Source organism: Syngnathus scovelli, chromosome 6 (genome assembly GCF_024217435.2).
Source record: "Syngnathus scovelli strain Florida chromosome 6, RoL_Ssco_1.2, whole genome shotgun sequence".
Classification (NCBI taxonomy): Eukaryota; Metazoa; Chordata; class Actinopteri; order Syngnathiformes; family Syngnathidae; genus Syngnathus; species Syngnathus scovelli.
In genome coordinates, this window is record NC_090852.1 from 11,868,868 (window position 1) to 11,890,162 (window position 21,295).

General features: G+C 39.9%; 1 protein-coding gene across 1 annotated transcript in view; it reads left to right on the top strand.

Annotated features, from left to right (window-relative positions):
- LOC125970638 (N-acetyl-beta-glucosaminyl-glycoprotein 4-beta-N-acetylgalactosaminyltransferase 1) overlaps nucleotides 1-21,295 on the top strand; it is a 93,547-nt gene that overhangs the window by 21,439 nt on the left and 50,813 nt on the right. Inside the window, exon 2 of the mRNA XM_049723169.2 lies at nucleotides 14,605-14,717. Coding sequence (XP_049579126.1) covers nucleotides 14,605-14,717 — 113 coding nt within the window. The remainder of the gene's footprint in view (nucleotides 1-14,604; nucleotides 14,718-21,295) is intronic.

Consider the following 21,295-nt stretch of genomic DNA (forward strand, 5'->3'; position numbering starts at 1 on the left):
GCCCTTTTGCCCCACACCGCAAGGAAGATATCCACGATTTGAATTACACTGATCTACACAAAATATCAATATCAGTACCCATCATTAAATAGAAAGTTAAACCATAAATGGAGTGGAATTATCTTTAGGTACACTGTCACGGTGCCTCAAGCCTATATTCAATCAATCACACACTTATTCAAACACCAATGGGTGGCTGCTGCTATGCAAAGTGGTGCCAGGCGCACTGGGAGCAAATCAGGGCCTGAAGAAAACAAGTCAGACTCACAATCGCAGTGGACATTCTAGAGCCTTCAACTAAGCTAACATGCATCTATTTGGAATGTGGGACGAAGCCAGAGTACCCGCAGAAACTACACTGGGAGAACATGCAAAGTCAACATTGCCCAATTCTGAACCCACATTCTCTCGACCTTGAGATAGACGTACATTTTTGCTTTGATTGTCTTTGACTTAGACATTCCTCGGTAACGAAACATTAATCAAAACATTATTACAAAGAAAATTTGGAGGTTGACTCCCCCTTTAAGTCATGAGGTATAGCACAGGGGCAGAAATCTCACTGGTACATCATCTAATCTCTGTTTACTGTATGCACTGATTTTATGATTGTCTCTTTCATGCTTTTTATTTTTGAATACTTCTCAGTCTGCATTTTGCATCACGGCTAAAAGAAGAGCTTGTTTCTTTCTGCTTGCTTTATAATTGCAACAGTACAAGAGATGAATTTTCATGTATAATTCATAGATGATATGCTAAATGGTTTCCTCAGTTCTCAACTTTGCTTTTCTCAGATCAACCATTTAAATTAGTAAATCTGGCAGCCGTCTGTCAATTCTTTCACTGAATAGCGTCAATCTTGGCTTCAGTGTAATTGGCCTTGTCAGTCAGTAATCATGCCTTGGCTCTCTGAAACTAACAGTGCCACTCATGTTTTCCAAAGATATTTTAGTAAGGTGTTTTTGGTTCAATGGCGGTGATGTTGTAGCTTGGCTCCTCACAGCACTCATCAAAAGTAAATCAAAGAGGGATCGCTTCTTCCGCAACAACTCACCTTTTACCTGTCTTCTCTTATATGTGACACGTGTGTCTGTACGTGTGCGCCTACATGTGCATGCATGCAAGCTGCCCTGCATAACAAGTTGATATCTTCTATGTGTCTGCTTTGTAGCTCTGTCCATTCATTGTCCACTTGACCTGCTTTCTGGTGCCAAGCGCCGCTCTGGTCTGTGGTGGTGAGTGTGCGCCGCATTCATGACCAGCAAGTGCTTGACAGTGCCAGTCCATCATCAGACGGTGCTTTTGCTTTGTGAAGCAGATGGGTGGAGGCTGTTCTGAATTGGCGTATAGCGATTAACCTTGAATTATAATCCTTTAAATGCTGTTTTTTTCTCTCCTTCAAACAATTGTGTTCTTCCTGGCTCTTTGAGTAGAGTAGCACCGCCCCCTTCCAACTCTTGTAATGGAAGAGGGCCTTGGGTTAGGCCCAATTAATCTCAAGTCTACAACATCTACATGTATGATATTTTGGGAGAATTTTCCCAAATTCTTTCACTGAATAATGCACGAGTCTGAGTAACAAAAGGCAGGCACAAGTGTGTTGCTTTGGTGCATTTAAGATTGTTTGTGCTCTACCGATCTGTGATTGTAGTTCCCGCTGCATTCATTCCCATATTTATCATCTTGTTGTTGGCTTACTTTTTGCATTTATTAACATTTTGCCATACGTTTAGCTTACTCACAATCCCCACTCTTTTCTTCCTTAATCACAGAAGCACACCTTTTAACCATGGAGTGGTGGACGGGGCTTATCTGGGCTCTGCTGCCAAACATCCATTCCATTCCACGCCGCCATCCCCGTCTTCTTCGTCCACAGCCCTCATCTGCTGTCCTTCTCACCTCTGCACACATTTCTCCTTTCTCCTTTTCTTTCCAATTTCCTCCGTTCAAATGAGATGTTGTGCACAGAGGAGTGTGTGCACATTCCTTATCACGACTCCTGTGGGGGTATTAGGCCGAGGAAATGGGCCAGTAATGAAACCAAGAGCTTCACTGTGCAAACGCACGCCAGACAGGTTTGTAAGTGTTTGTGTGTGTGTCTGTGTGCATGCACATGCTTTAGAGTGACTGATTAAGGTCATCTACTTTCTCGTCTCATTACTTTTGCAGCACTTCTCTCATCTTAGCTGTCTGGCTTCTTCGTGCGCTCCTTTTTCTGTCTCCTACCATTCATCTCCACTCGTTTCTCTTGTCTGTTTCGTGGCTGTTCTTTGTCTCTCAGCCTCATCCTCTATCTGTTCATTATTTGTTTCACATGCTAAATTTTGTGTCAACAACGCACTCCCGATCATGTTTCTACTTTCTTTTGGTCAAATAGAATAACTCAGACTGGCTTCAGTATTTAGAGTTGTCTTTTTTGGCTGAAGATGGTGGAAGCGTTTTTGATATCACCTACCAAGCCAATATTTCACATCATGAGCTTTTTATATAAATCATTTGTTTTTTCAGTAGATACGATTACTACTTAGCTTTGACACAGTTATAGCCCTGTAACTGCACTCCAATCGCTCGGCCAATGATCACGATCGGCCGATTTTCGCGACAGACGTGATTGATTTATGTTGATCACTGCGTTTCAATGCCGATAGCAAAAACCTGCGTGTATTTTGCAGTCTGCAACTAACTAGTGACCAAGCCTGTGTGCTGTGTAGCATTCCCAGTCCCTTTCCTAAACGTTACCAAACCAGTAACATACAACATTTTTGCACTTTTCTCGCACTGCCAATTTGAAATCATGTCCTGTGTTTTGTCTACGAATCAGTCGAAGCTGCGAGTTAAATATTGATAATGTTTTTAAAATCCAAATATGTCCGAATTATTGATTTTAGAGAAGCAAAAATAATGTGGGTTCCTTAATATTGCCCACATTAAAATTTTATGTCAAACTGTGGCAAGAATTTTAACCAAATACATCATTGATTTCCCTTTTAATAAGAGAAAATATGTTTGAGTAATGGTTTCATAATCCGACTTTGCCTGCTTGCCAGTGGTGGCTTCAGGCAAGATTAGAGCAACATTATTTTGCTGAACGTGCAGATTAGCGTTATCTTTAAGCATTAGCTTCTCATGAGCAGCACTAACTCGATTGCTCTGTGACGTTGTCAATTCGACGGTGGCCCATTCCCCGGATCAAATGCTTCATTTCCACACTTTGGAGTCTGCATCTGCAAAAAGACTTTAAGAAGCCGTTTGCAGCACACATTTAATGCCAACGGATGGAAAAGGGAAGATTGCCGGCTAAACGCTAGCCAGAACACACACACACACACACAGCAAGATCCAGCCTTTTGGTTAACTTTGTACCAAAACCATGGGTTGCTATTGCAGCATTATATGTGGAGGATGAGGGCCAGCTCACTGAACGAGACAGCTCTGTCCCTGAAATGGGTTAATTTTAGCATGACAAGAAGTATACTGCATAAATATGATTGTAATAGTTCATTCATGGGGTATTTTGACAGACATTTCATGGGATCTGTTTTAAATTGTGAAAAAAAATGTGTGATACAGCTCCTTAAATGAAAATTAAACACATTCCTTGAATTTCTAATGTGATGAATATAATGTTCATAAATCTGAAATAAAATAATTATAATTAATATATAAATAAAAATTATTAAAATAAAAATAAACTATCAGTAGCATATAGCTTGTGGCAGAGGCATGCATGTTGTTGTGACTCATCTGACTGACGTTACTATTTTCCTCTTCAACTTAAACTTCGGGCATCCTGGCTGCTCCCGATGATAGTTTTTACTTTCAACATGAGTCATTCTCCTGGGAGAATGACTGGTTGCCCAGGGAAACACATGCTAGCCTCTGGTGTACCACAAAAAACAGCGGAGCTTTAATCTCATTGTTGTCAGAACCTCTTCTATGGCTTTGTTACTCTCAATGGAAAAATTACTCTTTGTTTGCACATTCTGCGGTGTAAAAAGTTTGATTGTTTCTTCGTTTTCTTTATGTAGTAGCTCTAAAATAGTGACAGTTTGACATTAAAATGACGGAAGGTTTGTGAGTGCTTTCAGATCTTTTATTCTGACAACTTGCTATCTAAAAAGACTACGTATTATTATTTAATCGGAAACATCCATTTTATTTCGTCAAGCAGTTAAAACTTGAAATGGAAAACCAAAATAGAGCATTGGGGGAACTAATTGGGTGATTAGAGGAGATCAGCGTCGGGAATTAGAGTACGTAGATGCTAGAAAAAGAAAACATTAGCCCAAAAGCTCGAGAGAAAGCTGCACGAAAAAATGACACACATAATAAATAACATCGTTGTTTCCTATGACAATTTTAAATTAACAAACACACTCTTGTATTCTAACACTTTTATTTAGCAAGCAATGTGAAAATTCTCATGTATTATTTTATTTCTTATAATACATTTTTGATAACTCCATATTTTCATGTGCAAATTGTCAGACCCTATTCATTTAGGTTGCCTGGGAAAAAAAGAAAAAACACAACTGTTTTTTGATCCATACAAAAAAAAAGCTGTGTTTAAAACAAGACCTGTGTGGTACTTCATAAAAAAACACCAGCTATCTCTAGTGGGTGCAGCGAAAGGTCACAGGGTTATTTCACACTTTTGCATGACTCTTGCTTCCTGGCAGAAATCATAGAACATGACCATATGGCCACCAACAGCTAAATAAAAAAAAAGGTATATCCGAGCCACGCCCAGAAAATTTAAAAGACAAACTATAGGAGAAGCGTCGGGGTGTGTGAACATTTTACATCCCTTAAGGCTTCACCAAAGAAAGATTACAGAGTACAATTGAACACTGCACCTGTCGCAGCATGGGATGTGTTCATTACTGTTAAGGAGGTTGCCAAGCAGCGACACATCCAAGGCCCAGATATTTCCACACTCTGTGATTTGGATGGTGGGCTCTCAAAGACTAAGTAAGTAAGCCAGGCATCTGTTCCATTAAGCAGATTAAAAACATGTTGTTTTGCCCCTTTTTGCTCAGCCCGCTTGTGTCTTCTTCCCCTGACAATGCTTTCACAATCAAAGTGGAGCTTTCAAAATGCTTTGCCAATTACTGACTAACATGCTCCCTTTTAACTTGACGACATCATCTTTTTCCACATCAGTTAGGTTGTTTATACGTGGCTGTTTTACTAAATACAGGAAATGGTTACGGCTTAATATGCTACAGTTTTGTGTGTGAGTTTTCCACTTTTTGAATGCTTCATCATTGGAAATTGTGACCCATTTATTATAAGGCTAGTCCTCTTTTGAGCATAAGATGCAGCACAGTACATACAAAAACTACATCGAATGAAAACATGCTTACATTTTCCCCATCATACCTGCAGTGTGCATGTGTTTTCCATATTACCTCAAACTGTTGTCACCATTTTCGGCCGCATACCACCATTGTAAATGTTCCTCCGTACTTAGTGTGTTCCTTCGTGCTTAATGTGTCTCTGCGCTTGGATCTCTCCTATTTCTGCCTCCTGCGCACGTGTGGCACATTTGTCCTAGTGCTGAACCTGCCACTTTACGTCTCCTGTTCATTTTCAGTGTCGTTAGAGGTGCCGATCAATGACTCGGCTTCTCGTTTGAGACCAGCCTGTGCTGTCGTTGGAGGGTACAAAAAGTAACACCCTTGAATAATTGATTCCAGGCAGGAAGATGTGAAATGGTAAATAGACACTACATACAAAATGCAAACAGTTGCAGCAGATTGCATGAAATAATTGCCTGGCAAAGTGCTTAGTGCTTCTTGGGGCTGAGTCATGCCAATTTTGTTATTGGAGAATTATGGAGAGCTACCGGGAATAGTCTACAAAAGAGTGACATAACTTACACTCTTATTGAAACAGTTCCTTATAGGACACAAATTATTATAGAAACTGATTGACCAACAGATAAAATAAGTTGGAACAAAAGAAAGCACACAAGCTTCATCGCTTATGATTCTTTGTCAATATCAATAACTTCGCTATAGTGTAATTTCTGTGCATTCATCCTACTATACCGCCATTGTTACTTTCACAAGCATCAGGTAACAATCAAGTCACTGATCCCTGGTAATCAAGAGTTGATGTGCTGAAAGGCCCGTGACAAGCGAGGCGAGGCCCCGTTTGACGCTGTCATCAGGTCCCAGGAGGGTCGACACTGACCTGAGATGAAATGAAGCCCAGCTGGTTCCTACATGGCTGCTCGTGGAAGAGTGGCAGTCATAAATAGCAATGGGTGCAGTGAGGGATGGAGGGGGTTTGTCATCAGGCATGATCCGGGCCGGGAGACTCCTGTGAGAAGGAAATTCATCACTGCGCAGTGATAAGACAAGGCTATTATTGCTTCTGTCCTCGTCTGCCTTTCTTTTTGTATGGAGCTCCTTCTCTCCTTTTTTTCTTGTCCTCCTTTCCACTCCCTGTGTCCTCTTATCTGTTGTTTTTGTGCTGTAAAGCTTTACCATTGCCTCTTTTTTTGCACTTTTCTTTCCTCATCCTCCCACCCTCACCTGTCCTTTTATACATCTTTCCCTCTCAGCATACTGACAAAACGATCTAAAGTGTAATGACCCTCAGACATTGACCTCTCCGTGGCCTTGCAAGGGAACAATACTCCAATATTAATGAGCTGCAGGAACATGATTGAAAGAAAGATGACAAAAAGGTGAGAATAAATGTGAGACGGGTGATTTTGGAAGTACAAATAAGACCAAGAAGCAGAGGACTACACGAGCAATGATGGACCCACACAAAAAGGGAAGGGGGGGGGGGTAAACAGAGTGAGGTTATTTGGGGTTCAGTCTTAAGTATTTCCTGGCTTTACTGATGATACTGGTCTGTCTTTAAGTCAAGCATATCTAATGTCTCCAGTTTTCCTTTCATATTCCCACACCTCTTTCTTCTTCCTCCTTGCTCCATCAAGAACAATGCCACTTTCCCCTCCGTTTTGTGGCACACGTGCCTTAGTGCCAGGAGACCAGGGTCCGCATTCTAGTTCAACTGTTGTATGTTGCCTGAAAGGACGCCTTTAGTGTCGGCTGACTGTCTACCGCGCTGTCTCGCTTGTCAGGGGCCCACAAGATGGATGAATTATCACAAAAAGGTTACGGCTAGCGCCCTCGCCTCATTTGGATGCTTCGTTCTGCTCCGGCTCGAGCCAACGCATTAGTCTAGCGAGATGGCCCATGTTGGCTTTGTTTTTGTGTTTACAAATGTATGCAAATAAGCGAGGGGGGGTTGGGAAGCATGTTGCCTCTTTGTGCTCTCTCCTAATGCTTCTCCGGTGGCACATGAGCTGTGATGGTGGTTGTGGGCTCCTTATCTCAGCCGCTGGGATTGGAGCAGCCTCCTCTGGGTGTCACTAGGATTGCTTTGTGCGCTGTGTTCACACAGTGTCCGTGCACTTGCATGTGGAAAACCTTGGAGTCATATTTGCCCCTTCCCTCCATTCTTTTGTGAACTGGCTTATTTTAGAAATTGTATTGCTCATGGGGGGTTTTCTTTTTCCCGTCTTGTCTCTATGACAACTGAGTGTTTCAATGAAAAATAACTTTTTCCCCCCAAAGAGGTCTTGAGGTGTTTGAAAAAGTTTTGATTCAACTGTTAGAGCCATTGCAGAAGGTTATATGATCCTTGATTAACTTGTAGAAAAAAATGCAAGTAAAAGTAATCTTATATATCATATTATATCATTTTATTATCACATTTTATATATACATATTATATATGTAATATATAATATATTTTTGTTAAATAGCAAACAATTTAACAACAGTTTTAATGATACTATAAAACTATGAATGTGTTGATAGTAAAATTTGCAATTATAAAAAGTAGTGAACCTTATCTTTTTTAATGAGAAGTGCTTTTGGGTGCTTGTACTTCTTAAATGTAAAACAAAGCAAAATAGTATCTAAGCATTTTGACGTCTTTGGCATTTCAACCATTCATATTCAAAGAGGCATGGAGGTAAATAAAGCTCAAAATGTGGCTCTCTCAAATTGGCTGGCAACCAGTTCAGGTTGTCCCTCACCTACTGCCCGAAGTCAGCTGGGATGGGCTCCAACGGCTCAGATAATGGATGGGTGGATTGATGAGTTGGGGTCAAACATCACATTTGAATTTAAACAGATTCCCTTGCTAATCAGTCACGTTAATGCACACTGTTGTCGTGAAATATAACGTGCATTTATTCTCTCGATAGACAAGAAATTCTGGTTATTCTCAAGCCTTTGTGCATTTAATTGTTCAATTTCTTTTGGTTTGCAGTAGTAGTAGTGAAGATGCATTGACAGAACACTAACTATCGAGCTGCCTTCTTGTAAATATATCATGAGAAGCTTTTTACACACTGGCTTTTAGTCTGAATGTAGCACCCAAATGTTTGTTAACTCTAATGCAAACATTATTGATTGTATTTATTAGATGGGCTCTAAAAGAATACTCTCTCTCTACCAGTTTCTTTGTGTGTGATTGTGGTTGGGCTCCATCAATGCAATCAGGTCATTCCACTTTGTCTCAGGCTGCCTTTTAATCGTTGGGTGCACTGCGCCTCGGGGCTTTGATCGGATATTTGTCTTCAACCAAAGCATTTTTTCCTCCTTTTCTGACATTTCAATGCTCCGTAAATAGCAGCTGTGGTGAGTTATTCGTGCAATGCATAGCATCATATGCATAACATTCAGATCGGCCTTGAGGACTAAGCAGGGAGAGTGTGACCTCATTGGCCCTGACCCACATCACGGCACATAAGGCATCACTTGTTCTGTCTGCCCTGCACGCCCTTAGTCTACAAACACCTATACTATTGCACCACTCCACATTCAACGTCTTTTATTCTTTGTTTTCATTCAACTTCCACAGCTTGCTGTCACTTATCTTCAAGTGCTCTCACTCTCCTTGAGAGGTTGTGTGAACTATATGGCCAGAGAGAGCCTTGCCCATTCATCAGTGTCACAGCAGCCCATCACTTGGCTTCATTACTGTGTAGTTAATGGCACACATCAGTGCAGTTTATTTGCTATAATTAGCCATTCCCATTTGGCCAGCACTGCCTTATGCTGCCCTCTGCTACATCATGCTGTGTTCTTGAACCTATCCTGAAAGATTTGTTACAGCATCTACACTGTATTTCAATTTGACAACTTGCATTGTGTCACGCCGGATTGCAATAAAATAAGCCATTAGCCTTATTAAACTTTATGAGGGCTTTATCTGTTAAAAGCAGTGTACTGTAAAACTCAGCAGGGTGACACTGAGGGACTCAGTTAACATGGAATAATTAGTTATGGCAATATCAAGAAAAAACCCCGCTGTTTGAGGTTCCTCTCGTCTTGAAACTTACGTTGCTTTCTTTATTCCTTCTCACAACTTCTTATCCTTACATTACATCCCACTCAAGCGCCTCTCCACCATTTTAAGCACCTTGTCCAAAGTCTCTCAGAATCCTTCCCACTGCCTGATATCACCTTCCTGTTTTTAAAAGATTAAAAAAGCTAATAGACTACTTATACATCTTTAATCATGTTCCAAAAGATGAAAGGAAGGAAAGGTGTATTTAGTATTGAGCAGGAGTGTCACCTACATCATTCAGATTACCGTATTTTCCGCATTATAAGGCGCACCTAAAAACCTCCAATTTTCTCAAAAGTCGACAGTGCGCCTTATAGTCCGGTGTGCCTTATATATGGATTCGTGGATGAGGACTAACTTATTAAAGTAAGCTTTACGTGTTTATTTTGTGTGTTGTGTGATATTAACGTTTGAGCAACGTTGAGTTATTAATATATTGTTATTATTTTCACTATTTCGAGTGTTAATATATTGTGATTGCATTAACGTTTGAGCAACGTTGAGTTATTTATTCTATGCGCTTTATAATCCGGTGCGCCTTATATATGGACAAAATTTTAAAATGGGCCATTCATTGAAGGTGTGCCTTATAATCCGGTGCGCCTTATAGTGTGGAAAATACGGTAAGTCAAAGTGTGATATAGTTGAGGGCAAGAGTTCAGCCTTGCCAATAGAGCTCCGGACGTCACGTGACTATTCTCGCATGCGTTTGTTCACGCAGCCACATCGACAGTAAAGGAATGCCAGCACTTCAATGACTGACAGTGGAGCGTAGCGTGAAAACTAGCATTTATCCCTCAACATTCCGTCTAAGTAAATTCACACCTCGCTTTGATGGAAAGGACATAATGAGATATATACATGCACACACTGGACAGGAAATTGGATATTGTGGATCAATAAAGCACCAGGGGTTCTTTTTTTCAACAATGGTGACGGCAGATAGAGAGAATGCCCCGGCCCGGATCAGTAGTGCACAGAAATTTTTTTGGGGCAGATGGCGAAGCAACGGCATGCTCACTCACGTAGCCTGCTTGTTGATGGGCCTACTTGCTTTAACATAAAGCAAATCAAAACATGCCACTATTAGGATTCAGGACTTCCCAAGAGGTTAATTTGCTGCTTAATACATTAAACTCAGCATGACTAATAAGAGTCTTAATAAGTCTTAATGATGTCTTAAGTGAAGTATAATTCTTGTAGTGCCATTGGTTACAGCAGCAACCACATCGTCTAACCCAGAAAATTACTAGGAAGCCACCAAAGCATTTTAACACTGAGAAAGGTCATAGGTCGAGGACAGCAGTGCATTATGCATCCTGTACAACAGCTCAAACTTTTGTCTGCTCTGTTAGAGGGTTCTGCCATTTGAACAAACCAAGATCCATTTGAATCTTGAAGTTTTAAAAAATAATTTTATAAAAGGTACTCAACGAAGAAATTAGTAATTATCTCAAAGCATAACAATCGCTCTTTACCTCGCTGGTGGCATAGTTATCCACTGAGAGAAACCTCAACGTGTGATTATCAGTCTAAAACTTCCTTTTGCTAATTTGTACTAATTTTGATAATTGTACGTCGTAATGAGTCAAAACTAAGCTCTGTTGCCATGTATGGTCAGGTTTATTCAATAAATGCAGTTCATTGCAACATGAGGAAGAGATTAGGAAATTAATCAACGCACAATCACACTGAATTCGTATATAAGGCTGTGAATGTATTTCCTCTCTTATGTAATAAGTGTTTATCGATTTATTCTATTCATGTTGTAACTCTTGTGGTCTATTTCATAAGATGAGTGGAAGTTAGTATTTTAATGAGACCCACTAGCATCCTATTGATAATACTGGCAACAGAGTTTGTGATCATGCCTTTAAATGTTTACTTTCTTGTTCACCAGCAAGATCCATATTTTGAGGCCCATCAAAATATGATATTTAAAGGATTGCAGAAGGAGCTCCTCATGGCAGGCGCTTTTTGTCTCATCTTTGTTGTTGTCTGGGTCATTCTAAGTTTATATGTTTACTCTTCTTTGACCTATTGCAACCCGAACAATGTGGCCGAATGCAACTGAACTGAACAACATGGGCAAAAACGCACACGTGGATGCCAGGTAATTGATGCTTACACATAAACCAATGCAATGGTAAAACTGCGACCAGGATACAGGACAGGGTGCCTTGAATTGGTGCACGGGACAATAAAATCTCAAGACTGTCAAAATGTTCTAGAGAGAAATAAAATGTCACCCCCTAAATAGATGTACTTTTTATGTTTGCTGCATGGACTTCACACATGCATTTTTACTTTCAGATAGAGTAAAAATTAGCAACTGTCTTTTTATTTTGAACCTCTCTATTTTAAATAAATGGATCACGTGTTTCGCACTTGTTCTCTTCTGCCAAAGAGTTCTGAGTAAAATACTGAAAAGAGCCAATCAACTGTCCGCCACAAATTTCTTTTCTCGCTTTACTAGGTTTCTTCTACTGCCTCTTTGTTCAGTCTTCACTGGACTATTTAAATTCAGTCAAATGCTCTGCACTGTATTGCATGGACAGGCTACCCAGCAAAATACTTTCATTCATTCAATATTAATTAAAGGTTATTTTTTACATAACTATGCTCACTACACAGTGCACCTATGTATGTGGATGAACCAAAAGTACTAACCTCACACTTACAATGCTAAATGGTGATTGCTGCAGGCAACATTGATGCTGCTGCTTGTGATGCTTTTGGGTTTGAGGCATGAACAGATTAGGCAGAAGAATAGAGAGGAAACGGCTAAGTGATCAGTATTCCACATGGCCTCTTCCTGCTGGCTCGACTCGTAGTCGATTGGCTTCTATTAACCTGCCAGTCTGCTATTCATTACTTCATTAGAGGCAGCATGGAGGCATGAGGAAGTCCCGTCACAGTCCAGTAGTTCGTACGGACTTCTCTGCACTCGCTGGAGTTCACCACCTCCTCTCTCGCCCACCTGCAAGCTGCACCTTGAGATCAGCTTATGAATGGAAATGCCTGGTGGAGAACTCTCTGGAGCACTTTCTGGATGCATGAACTTCAGTGGGTGGCAAAAAAGAGGCTTAGTTTTTTTTGCATTCTGCATGCTGGCCTGAATACATTTAGGTTTACTCGACCTACACTGTCTTGTTTAATGGGACAGCCTTGTAGAGATAAATCACACCCTAAAATTGAAATAAACCTAGTTAGGCGTAGCTGTACAGCAACGCTAAATAATATAACACTTATAACACTACGTTTTATTCAAATATCACTATATCTTGAATACACTTTCTCTACTCTTTATACTATACAGTACTTTTTGCCAGCTTTTTGCTAACTTACAGTAGCTTATGACTGACAGGGTACCTGGTTATCGCCTACGACTCCCCCACCTCATCTTCCCTTGACAACTGCTTCATTTGGAGGTTTTCACAGATCAAGGTTAAAGTTGGAAGTGTCCTGCTGCTTTTAGATTTCTGCTCAACAATAGATGGAAAATTGGAGCAGTTATCAGACATAGTTGGATAGAGCATCCCTTTGATCATGTTGAGCTCTGAAGGAGCCTGAAGGCTACGCTTACACCACGACCAATCGGACTACAAACTTGAAGCTTTTGGCTTGAGCCCTCTTGGAAGTTGCTGTCACCGAAAGCTTCTTTGACTTTCGTTTTCTGCTATGACTTTTTCTGAAAGCTTAGGCTTTCTTTTTCCAGAGTGGATGAGAGTCGGAACACAATGCATTGGCGAGAATGATGGTCTTGCAGTTTAAAAGAGCATGCGATCTGAACATAGCAATTTCCTCTGCCATTCCATTCCTTCAGAAAGCGAGACAAATATTTCAGATCAAATCACAGTCTTTATCATAGTTTTCTTGGGTGAAAATCATTGAAATAACAAAGAGCGCTATATCTTTAGTGTAGGAGGAAAATAAATGATCAACCCAAGTTATGTAGGCTGGAGGCGTTCTTGGAATGTTCACTTTGCTCGAGGAACATTTTACTACGTTCCTCTGATGTAGGAGGTAATAATTCCATCAAAAGGTTATTTGTTTGCAATCTCACAATTTTGAGGCAGATTCGTGTAAAACCGAGGGTCTAAGATAATTCTTGGTGACTTCGAGAACATTTGGTGTTGATGCAAACTAGATTATGCCGCCTTGGTGGATGTCTGGACTCTACCAGGTGCCATTGTGGTTCTATTTTGAATTTTCAACCCACACATACACACTGCCTCCTCCCCCCAATTCAGTCTTTTCTGACTCTTTGTTAATGGGACATATTGGAAAACCTTTAGTTCTCATTAAGCTTTATTGCTACCAGCACTCCCCACCTCGTCTTTTAATCACAATCCGCGTCCCCTGGTGTGTGCGTGCGTTCGTGTGCAAGCATGTATGTGTTTTCAATTGTGTCTAGCTTCATGGAGCCCCCCATCCCCATCCCCTCCGCCACCCTGCAGCAGGCAATGAACCACTCTTTGTGTAATCCACACCCAAAACCATAGAGAACCCCCCACCCACCTCAACCCATGTTTGCTATGAAGGCGCCACCTTTTATTGCGTCCCATCTGAATAGCAATGACACAGTAAGCCAAATAGAGTCCAATCCAAATACAAAAGAGGAGAGTGAATAGGCTATAGATATCTTTGTTATATGATCTTACACAAACCCTTATGTGTGCATATTGTTTTGTTTTTTTCTTCAATTTTTTGCTTTCAACTACGCAGATGCACAAGTGTTGACCATTCTGTCACTGTACTGTATTGACTTGCTCTACCTTTTGCGCTTTTCACTTTGATTCGAGCATCTACAGCAATGCGAATACAGTACATAGTTTCCTGGCTGTTCAGAAAGATGACTGTAGCACACTAGTATGCTAATATCTTGTCACTATTTTTAGGTCAGATTTTACTGAACTCATGTCTCCCTAGGCCCACTATTTTTAGGTCAGATTTTACTAAACTCATGTCTCCCTAGGCCCACTATTTATCCATGATTACTTGAGTTTATATGGAATTAACTATAGTGCAAAGGCTACAAATAAAAAATAAAAGGAATGGCTTAAAACTATTATTGACAATAAAAAATATGATAATGAAGATAATCAGGATTGCACTTCATCTACATTACTATGATCGTTATGCTAAAATGATGAACGTGAAGCAGACGATGACGGCAGTCTTGCTTGCCAGATTTCTTAACAGTGTTTTTTTCTCTAGATGGAGAGAGACAGACGGAGGGCTCAGACACCAGCCGCAAGAGGGACACTCGCTCCTCGACTAGCCACCATAAGAATGAGGACACCAGCGACAGTAGGGAGGATGAAGCGGCGGTGAGTCTCTCGTGTGCATTTGCTCGTGGTCTTTTCTCTTTGCTGTCAGCCGGAATAGGTTCCAGCTCACCCGTGACCCTGATTAGACAATTTGGACGAGAGTCTTCAGTGAACCTAACATGCATGTCCTAGTAAAATACAGTCGGAGTAGCCTTGGTGGAGGAAACCCACATAAGCACACATGTAAACTCCAGACATTAAGTCTGCAACAGAGATTCAAACCCCAGACCTAAAAAGTGTGAAGTGATGACTTGACCCTTCCCACAAATCATCAATCACATTAAAATGATCTTATAGCAACTGATGCAGAATCATAAATTGAATCAGCTTAAAAATGTTATTCATACATGAAGTGTCATATTTTCAAACGTAATTCAGTGTGAAAAGATGTGTAATCAACCAAATATATTCCTTGTCTTGAGACTCACTGTCTTGCCATTTCTTGAATGTATTATCTCAGGCATCAAACCTATTTCCTATTCCTTCCCTTGTTTCTTAAACTTTAAAGTTATAAGTGCAACATCATTCATCCTTGCCTCCATTTTCAATAGCGTCTGTCCTCAGTCGGGTAGTAGTGAGCTGGAGCCTATCCCAGCTGACTTAAGGTAAGAAGTGACTTACAGCCGTTGCAGACAAACCAACTTAAACCAAATTGTGAGGCCGTGTGCTACCATATTCACGTAACAATATGTGCTTAACCACAAATAAACAGTAGCATGACATAGTTTAGGCTGAATGCCGTATACTGTAGGCCTACTGTATTTCCTTTGTCTTCCAAATCGATTTGAAAGAACACTTGAGGATATGTGTTGAAGAGAGTGTTAAATCCGCTTTATAGCACTCAGGTTTTGCCTCAGCGACGACCAAATAGATAGCGGTATTCTCGTTGAGTCAGTCTAGTGCGACGGAGCTGCGAAATTCTGCTGAAGTCACTAAAATGTGCCAGAAAGTTAATGAATAGCCTACTGCTATTGAATCATTTTAAATGTGTCACTTGATCATTCGTTCTCTGAATGGCTATCTCAGAAAATGATTAGTGGAGGTTTCATTCTCAAGTTGTACACAATGGTAGGACACACATCTTAGAACCGGTATCTAGTATATAAAACTGTATGAAACCCCCCCATTTCATATCTCTGAGCATTATGTCAGTATCGTTTGAATTAATTACAGTTACATGAGCCTGTAGCAGGCCGATGACAAGTTTGAACACAAAATGTAAAATAATCTATCAACTGCATGAACTTTTTACAAGTTAGAAGGAGCAACGGCAACAAACAGAAGTGTTATTTTTTAATGTGTGCAAGACTCCACGTTACTGACACGAGACATTGAAAATGAACTTTAATTGCTTGCATATAAATAGTTTGCTCACTGAAGTGTCTTCCTACACTCCCTCAAAATATAAATATCCCATGCTGTCATTGGCATAAGTACTTGTCTTTGAACCAGCAGTATATTTAGGAGACGGTGAGCTAACTTGCTTGAGGCAACAAGATAAAATACTTGGTGTTAATAGTACTAGAGTATGTAAATTCTCTGTATATTTTGACAAATGTCACGCACGTTTGCATTCTCTGCAACTTACTGTGTCTCAATTTTTCTTTGCGGTGACAACCGTTTGACAGTGAAAGTTATTTAAATTTTCATTATTTACCGTGACAAAATTTCAATTGAATCATGCTTTACCAGCATCCAATTAATTGCGTTTCATCTTTCAGTGGTAAATATTTACCTTTCGTAATGTGCCTACGTATTGTCTTTTTGCTGAACCTAAAAAATGTATTCTTCCCAACAACTAAAACATTCCTGATAACCATTCATTACAAACCTTTTGACTCTGAATGCGCATGTGCTTGCTTGTGCATACGTGCACATGACCTATGATGGCATACTCTTTACAGTTCTGTCTTGTTGGCAGCTGGCACAGCAACATCGTCCAGAGGATGAAACTAACTATTAGAGTATTCCTGTGAGAGCGGTCCATTTTTTCAAAATGTCACTGCCAAAGGTCAAAGCTGTTCACATTCTGGGGCCTGAATGTCAGACAGCAATTTGTGTGTGTCCGTGCATGCGTGTGTGTGTGTGTGTTTGTCGCTAAGGGAGTGAGAGACATTATTCAGAGGAATTATTCAGTTTAATGTACTGTTATATGGGTCAGGGGGATAGAACCCCCTCATCATTTGGCTGCTGTTAAATTTCTTGATTGTGCTACACTAATAGCTCATGTTCGACATTTTATACATTGGAGTTAATATGGATGAAAATAAATAGAGCACTTACAGTTGCGCACCCTTGAAATAAATACATATATACATACCTCAAAGAATATGGATTGACTTGATTGAAAAATGATAACTACTCGGCTCTCAGAGGGATTTTAAATCGTAATTATCTGGTCTTTGCTATTTTTTCACAAATTAAATAATTAGAAAAGTATTCTTGATCTTGAAGAAGTCTGTATAAGCACAAGAAAATGGATTCTCATTTTAAATAAAAGCAAGTATAGATTTTTGTGTGGGGGGTGTAAAATGGAAGAAGCAGAGACTAAAATTTACATCTTGAAATGTGACTGAGGAGAAAATTGAGGTGAGATATGCAAGATCTCACATCATTACATTCTTCACTTCGCTGTGTAAGGTTCACACAGCGAAGAAAATTTTCACTTACACATGTATTTTGCATAAGACGCCCGCGACCCCCGTGGGGACAAGCGGTATAGAAAATGGATGGATGGATGTCTAAAGTAAAAACTCACAACAGGGGGCATCCTTATTTTTGTGCAGACACAATGCTTGATGCCCAGTCCAGAACATTTGGCTGACCGCTCTGCCACTTGTTGGACGTTCTGACCTCACAAGATTGGCAGAAAATAAATGTGTTCAGAGGCAACAATGCCGAGAGCAAAATGCTCCGATTTGCGTGCGTCCACGAAATTACTAACACACCTGATTTTACCAACCTCCGTGTAGATTTGCAAAATCACTCACATCAGAATTGATTGGTCATGAAAATAGTCATGAAAAACGTCCACGATTTTTTTAATGTAATATATATCTTAAAACTACTTAAGCGGAGAATAAAGGCTTGGAGATAAGTATTGTAACGTATAAGAACCTTGGTATATTTACGTGTTGTGACTTGAAATGGCAATTTTTACACAGAGTAACATCGTGGGCATCCATGTTGCAACGTCTGAATTTCTTTAAACTGAGCTGCTACTATTTAAAACAAGTGTGGAAACATCACATTTGCTACCACTGAGGTGGAAAAGTGAATATACGTAGCAGTTCTGCCAACATGGCCTGAGGGTACAGCTAATTTTAGTGTCACTGAGAAGACCCTCATCTTACCCTGTACAAGCTCTGTGTTGGCTTTAGTCAGCCATGTTGTTATGGCCACAATTTTGTCTCCGAGTCAAAAAATCGTCTGCATTGGTCTTTGTATGATTCCTTTGAAAACATGAGCCAGTATTATGATACTATTAAAAAAATCCCTCAGTGGAAGTGTTATTTAAACTTTTTTTTCCCCTTCACTTATCTCAAGAACTTCAGTAGCAGTATAAGGATTTGGCTTCATGACTGAGCTTTTGTGCTTTGAAACTAAGAAGTTCCAAGGACATTCTCACACTCTGTCATATTTTTAGGAGCAAGATAAAACAATTTCAGACGAAAGTAAAGATTTGCATAAAAACTCATCATAAACAATGGATATTGATTTATTGTTGACATCATGCACAGATTAGCCTTATACATTCTTATGCAGCAGCTTTTAATACACACGCACACACAGATGCTTTGAAAACACTGATGACACTAACAATGAAGTCATGTTAGGCCACATACACATTAAGATAGAAAGCTCTTTCTGTGAAGAAAGAGCTTTCAAGAAGGCACTGCTACGATCTATAACCTATTATCTCGCACAGTGCTGATATTTCTATTTTAATTGGAATATTCAAAGACAACTTCACAATTTCATTTGGATCCAACATCACAAGCAACATTACAAGAACTGGAGAACGAATTCCATTGTGTGTGAGTTATAGTGAGTTTCTATTTGGTGAAGGATAAGATGTATAGAAAATCAGTGCATGTCATTTAGCTAGAAATTGCACATGAAAGTGTCAAAGCGTGCTTTATTCTATAGCATTAGTTTTTCTTCCTTCTAAACTATACACATTGTGTTGACCAGAGTTTAACTAAATAATTTCAATGACCTATGAGCTTTGACGAAAGAGTACCAATGTAATCAACCATAGTTTTTTTTAACATCTACATTGAACTGAGCACGATTCATAGTTATAAGCCCGCTTCACTGGTGCACATCAATTAGACTCAGTTTAACAATATAGCACATACAATTGTATGATTTTAAAACATTATGTTAAATATCACACAGATGACAATCTGTTTCCTTAAATAAATTAACTGTAAATGTCACCATGTTGTAAAACCACTGTTCTTTTTCGTCCGCAAAACAAAAAGAAGAAACACACTGTCCTGCAGAAGTGCATATTGGATGACACCTCCGTGCTGAAACAAGTAGAACCAGAGAGGGAGGGAGCCAGGTGTTAATGCCGGAAATAGGATGTTGCAGCCCTTTGCCGAAGGCTCCCTCCAATGCTTCACGGTCTATTAGTAATGCATATTGAGCTTTATCTTGGTTAATAGTGGGAGTCCAATTACATCTCACAGGATACAATCTAGACTGATCTAGTGAAAATGAATCATTACTGGAATGTATTTCTTGTCACCTTTAAAGGGCAAGCTGTGAAAGTAAATGGTCCAAAAGCAAAGTGTCTTGCCAAATATGCTAAAGCTATTTATTTAATTTTATTTACTTTTATATCTTAATAAAAATTAGCTGTACTGTTCATATGTGTATGTCTCCCGGTTGTTAGAAAACTATAAAAGTATAAAGATTTTAGTAGTACAATTTAAGTCAAAAGGCAATGGAGAGATTTTTGATGGAGGGCTGTAAGAAAATAGATTTGCTGTTCAGCAGTTTATAAATTACAAACACACCTGGTCCCTGTTTTACATTCTAAAATATTTCATGCAGATAATGACTGAAGAAAAATGCTCTTATTTTTTATGTTGATAAATCATGTGCCATGCATTATGTAAAGTACCCCGCGTTCCATCAAGTGAAGGCTAGCCATCCTTCTTCCATGTTAACGACACCCGAGACTGTTAGCCAAGGTTAAGGTTTGCAATGAAGGTCACGAGGAGATGGCAGTTGAGAAGAAGGGAGAACAATAGCAGATTTTTCTAACCACTGTGAAAAGCAACATCTTCACTATTTGTGTCTAAACAAACAAATATTTTAATCATGGCAGCTTTAGAGCGGCACATAAATTCCAGCAGTCGCATGGCCACTTTGTTCACCTCCAGTTTATTTCAAGGCTGTAAATATGACCACAACATATCTCCCTGGCCTTGCTGATAGTTTATGGGAGATGGGAGGTAGTGGTATTCTGTCATAGACCCTGAGCACTGACGAGGGGCAGCCAACCAGAACTGATTAGTAAATAAACACACAATGTCCCCTCGATACACTGCTAAGTTACAGAATTGGCATGATATTGTAATTCCTTGGCTTCCAAATGACCTAAGGGATAAGCAACAGGACTCAATTCTGTAGGTACCACGTATATTTTGCATTTTAAATATTGTCACGCTCTGAAAAATCAGTTCAGTGGCAGCGCTCTCGCTCTCTCTCTCTCTCGCTCGCTTGCTGGTTGGTTGATGATTGGATCTGCAGCCGGCCAAGTGGAAATGGATGTCCCATGAGGCGTTCGGTCCGTCAGCCTGACCGCCCCTCTGTGGATGTCTGCATCTTGCCCACGCTTTGCCCGCCAATTTCCTCTCATTTGGTGTATCACTCCTCTTTTACCAAATGAACTGACATTTTTTGGGACTTCAATGATGGAGTACGGTGCCATCCTTCTCAATAGCCGAACAACCAACAAGAATTGTCTCATTTTGTTTTCTTTCCTTGAAAGTCTGTCAAGGCTTTGATCCAATTCAAGGAGACATGTATGAACGGAGTGTAAAAAAACATAAATCTTGGTGGGCTCAAAGAAAAGCAGCCACGAAGATATAAAACGGTGAATAAATTGTTTTGACAATAAGGCATTGAGCAATGTTACATAGCATAGTGACATAGTGGACGCACATTTTTGTACACAGGTGTGAGATCACGTCAATGCTGCAAACTTAAAACATTAAATTCCCCATCCGTCACTCATGAGTCCCTAGGATTGATTTGTTTCTCCCACTTATAGCAACAAAGCTTGTGAGGTGTTGTAAACAATACTAAATGTGCACATGCAGTATTCAAGTATATCAAGTATTGTTGCGCATGGTCAGACGGAAATTTCAAAAGATCACAGCACTGGATTGTTCCAAGAATTCACTGGGATGTCAAAATTGGATGGATGATTATTTCTATTATTTCTATTATCTAGTATTATTTCTATATCTTGTTTCGATACTTCTTCGCAGACGTTAGTGATATGAGTGTTTATAGTCGCGAATTGCATTGAATTGGGAAAATACTAATTGTATAATGTT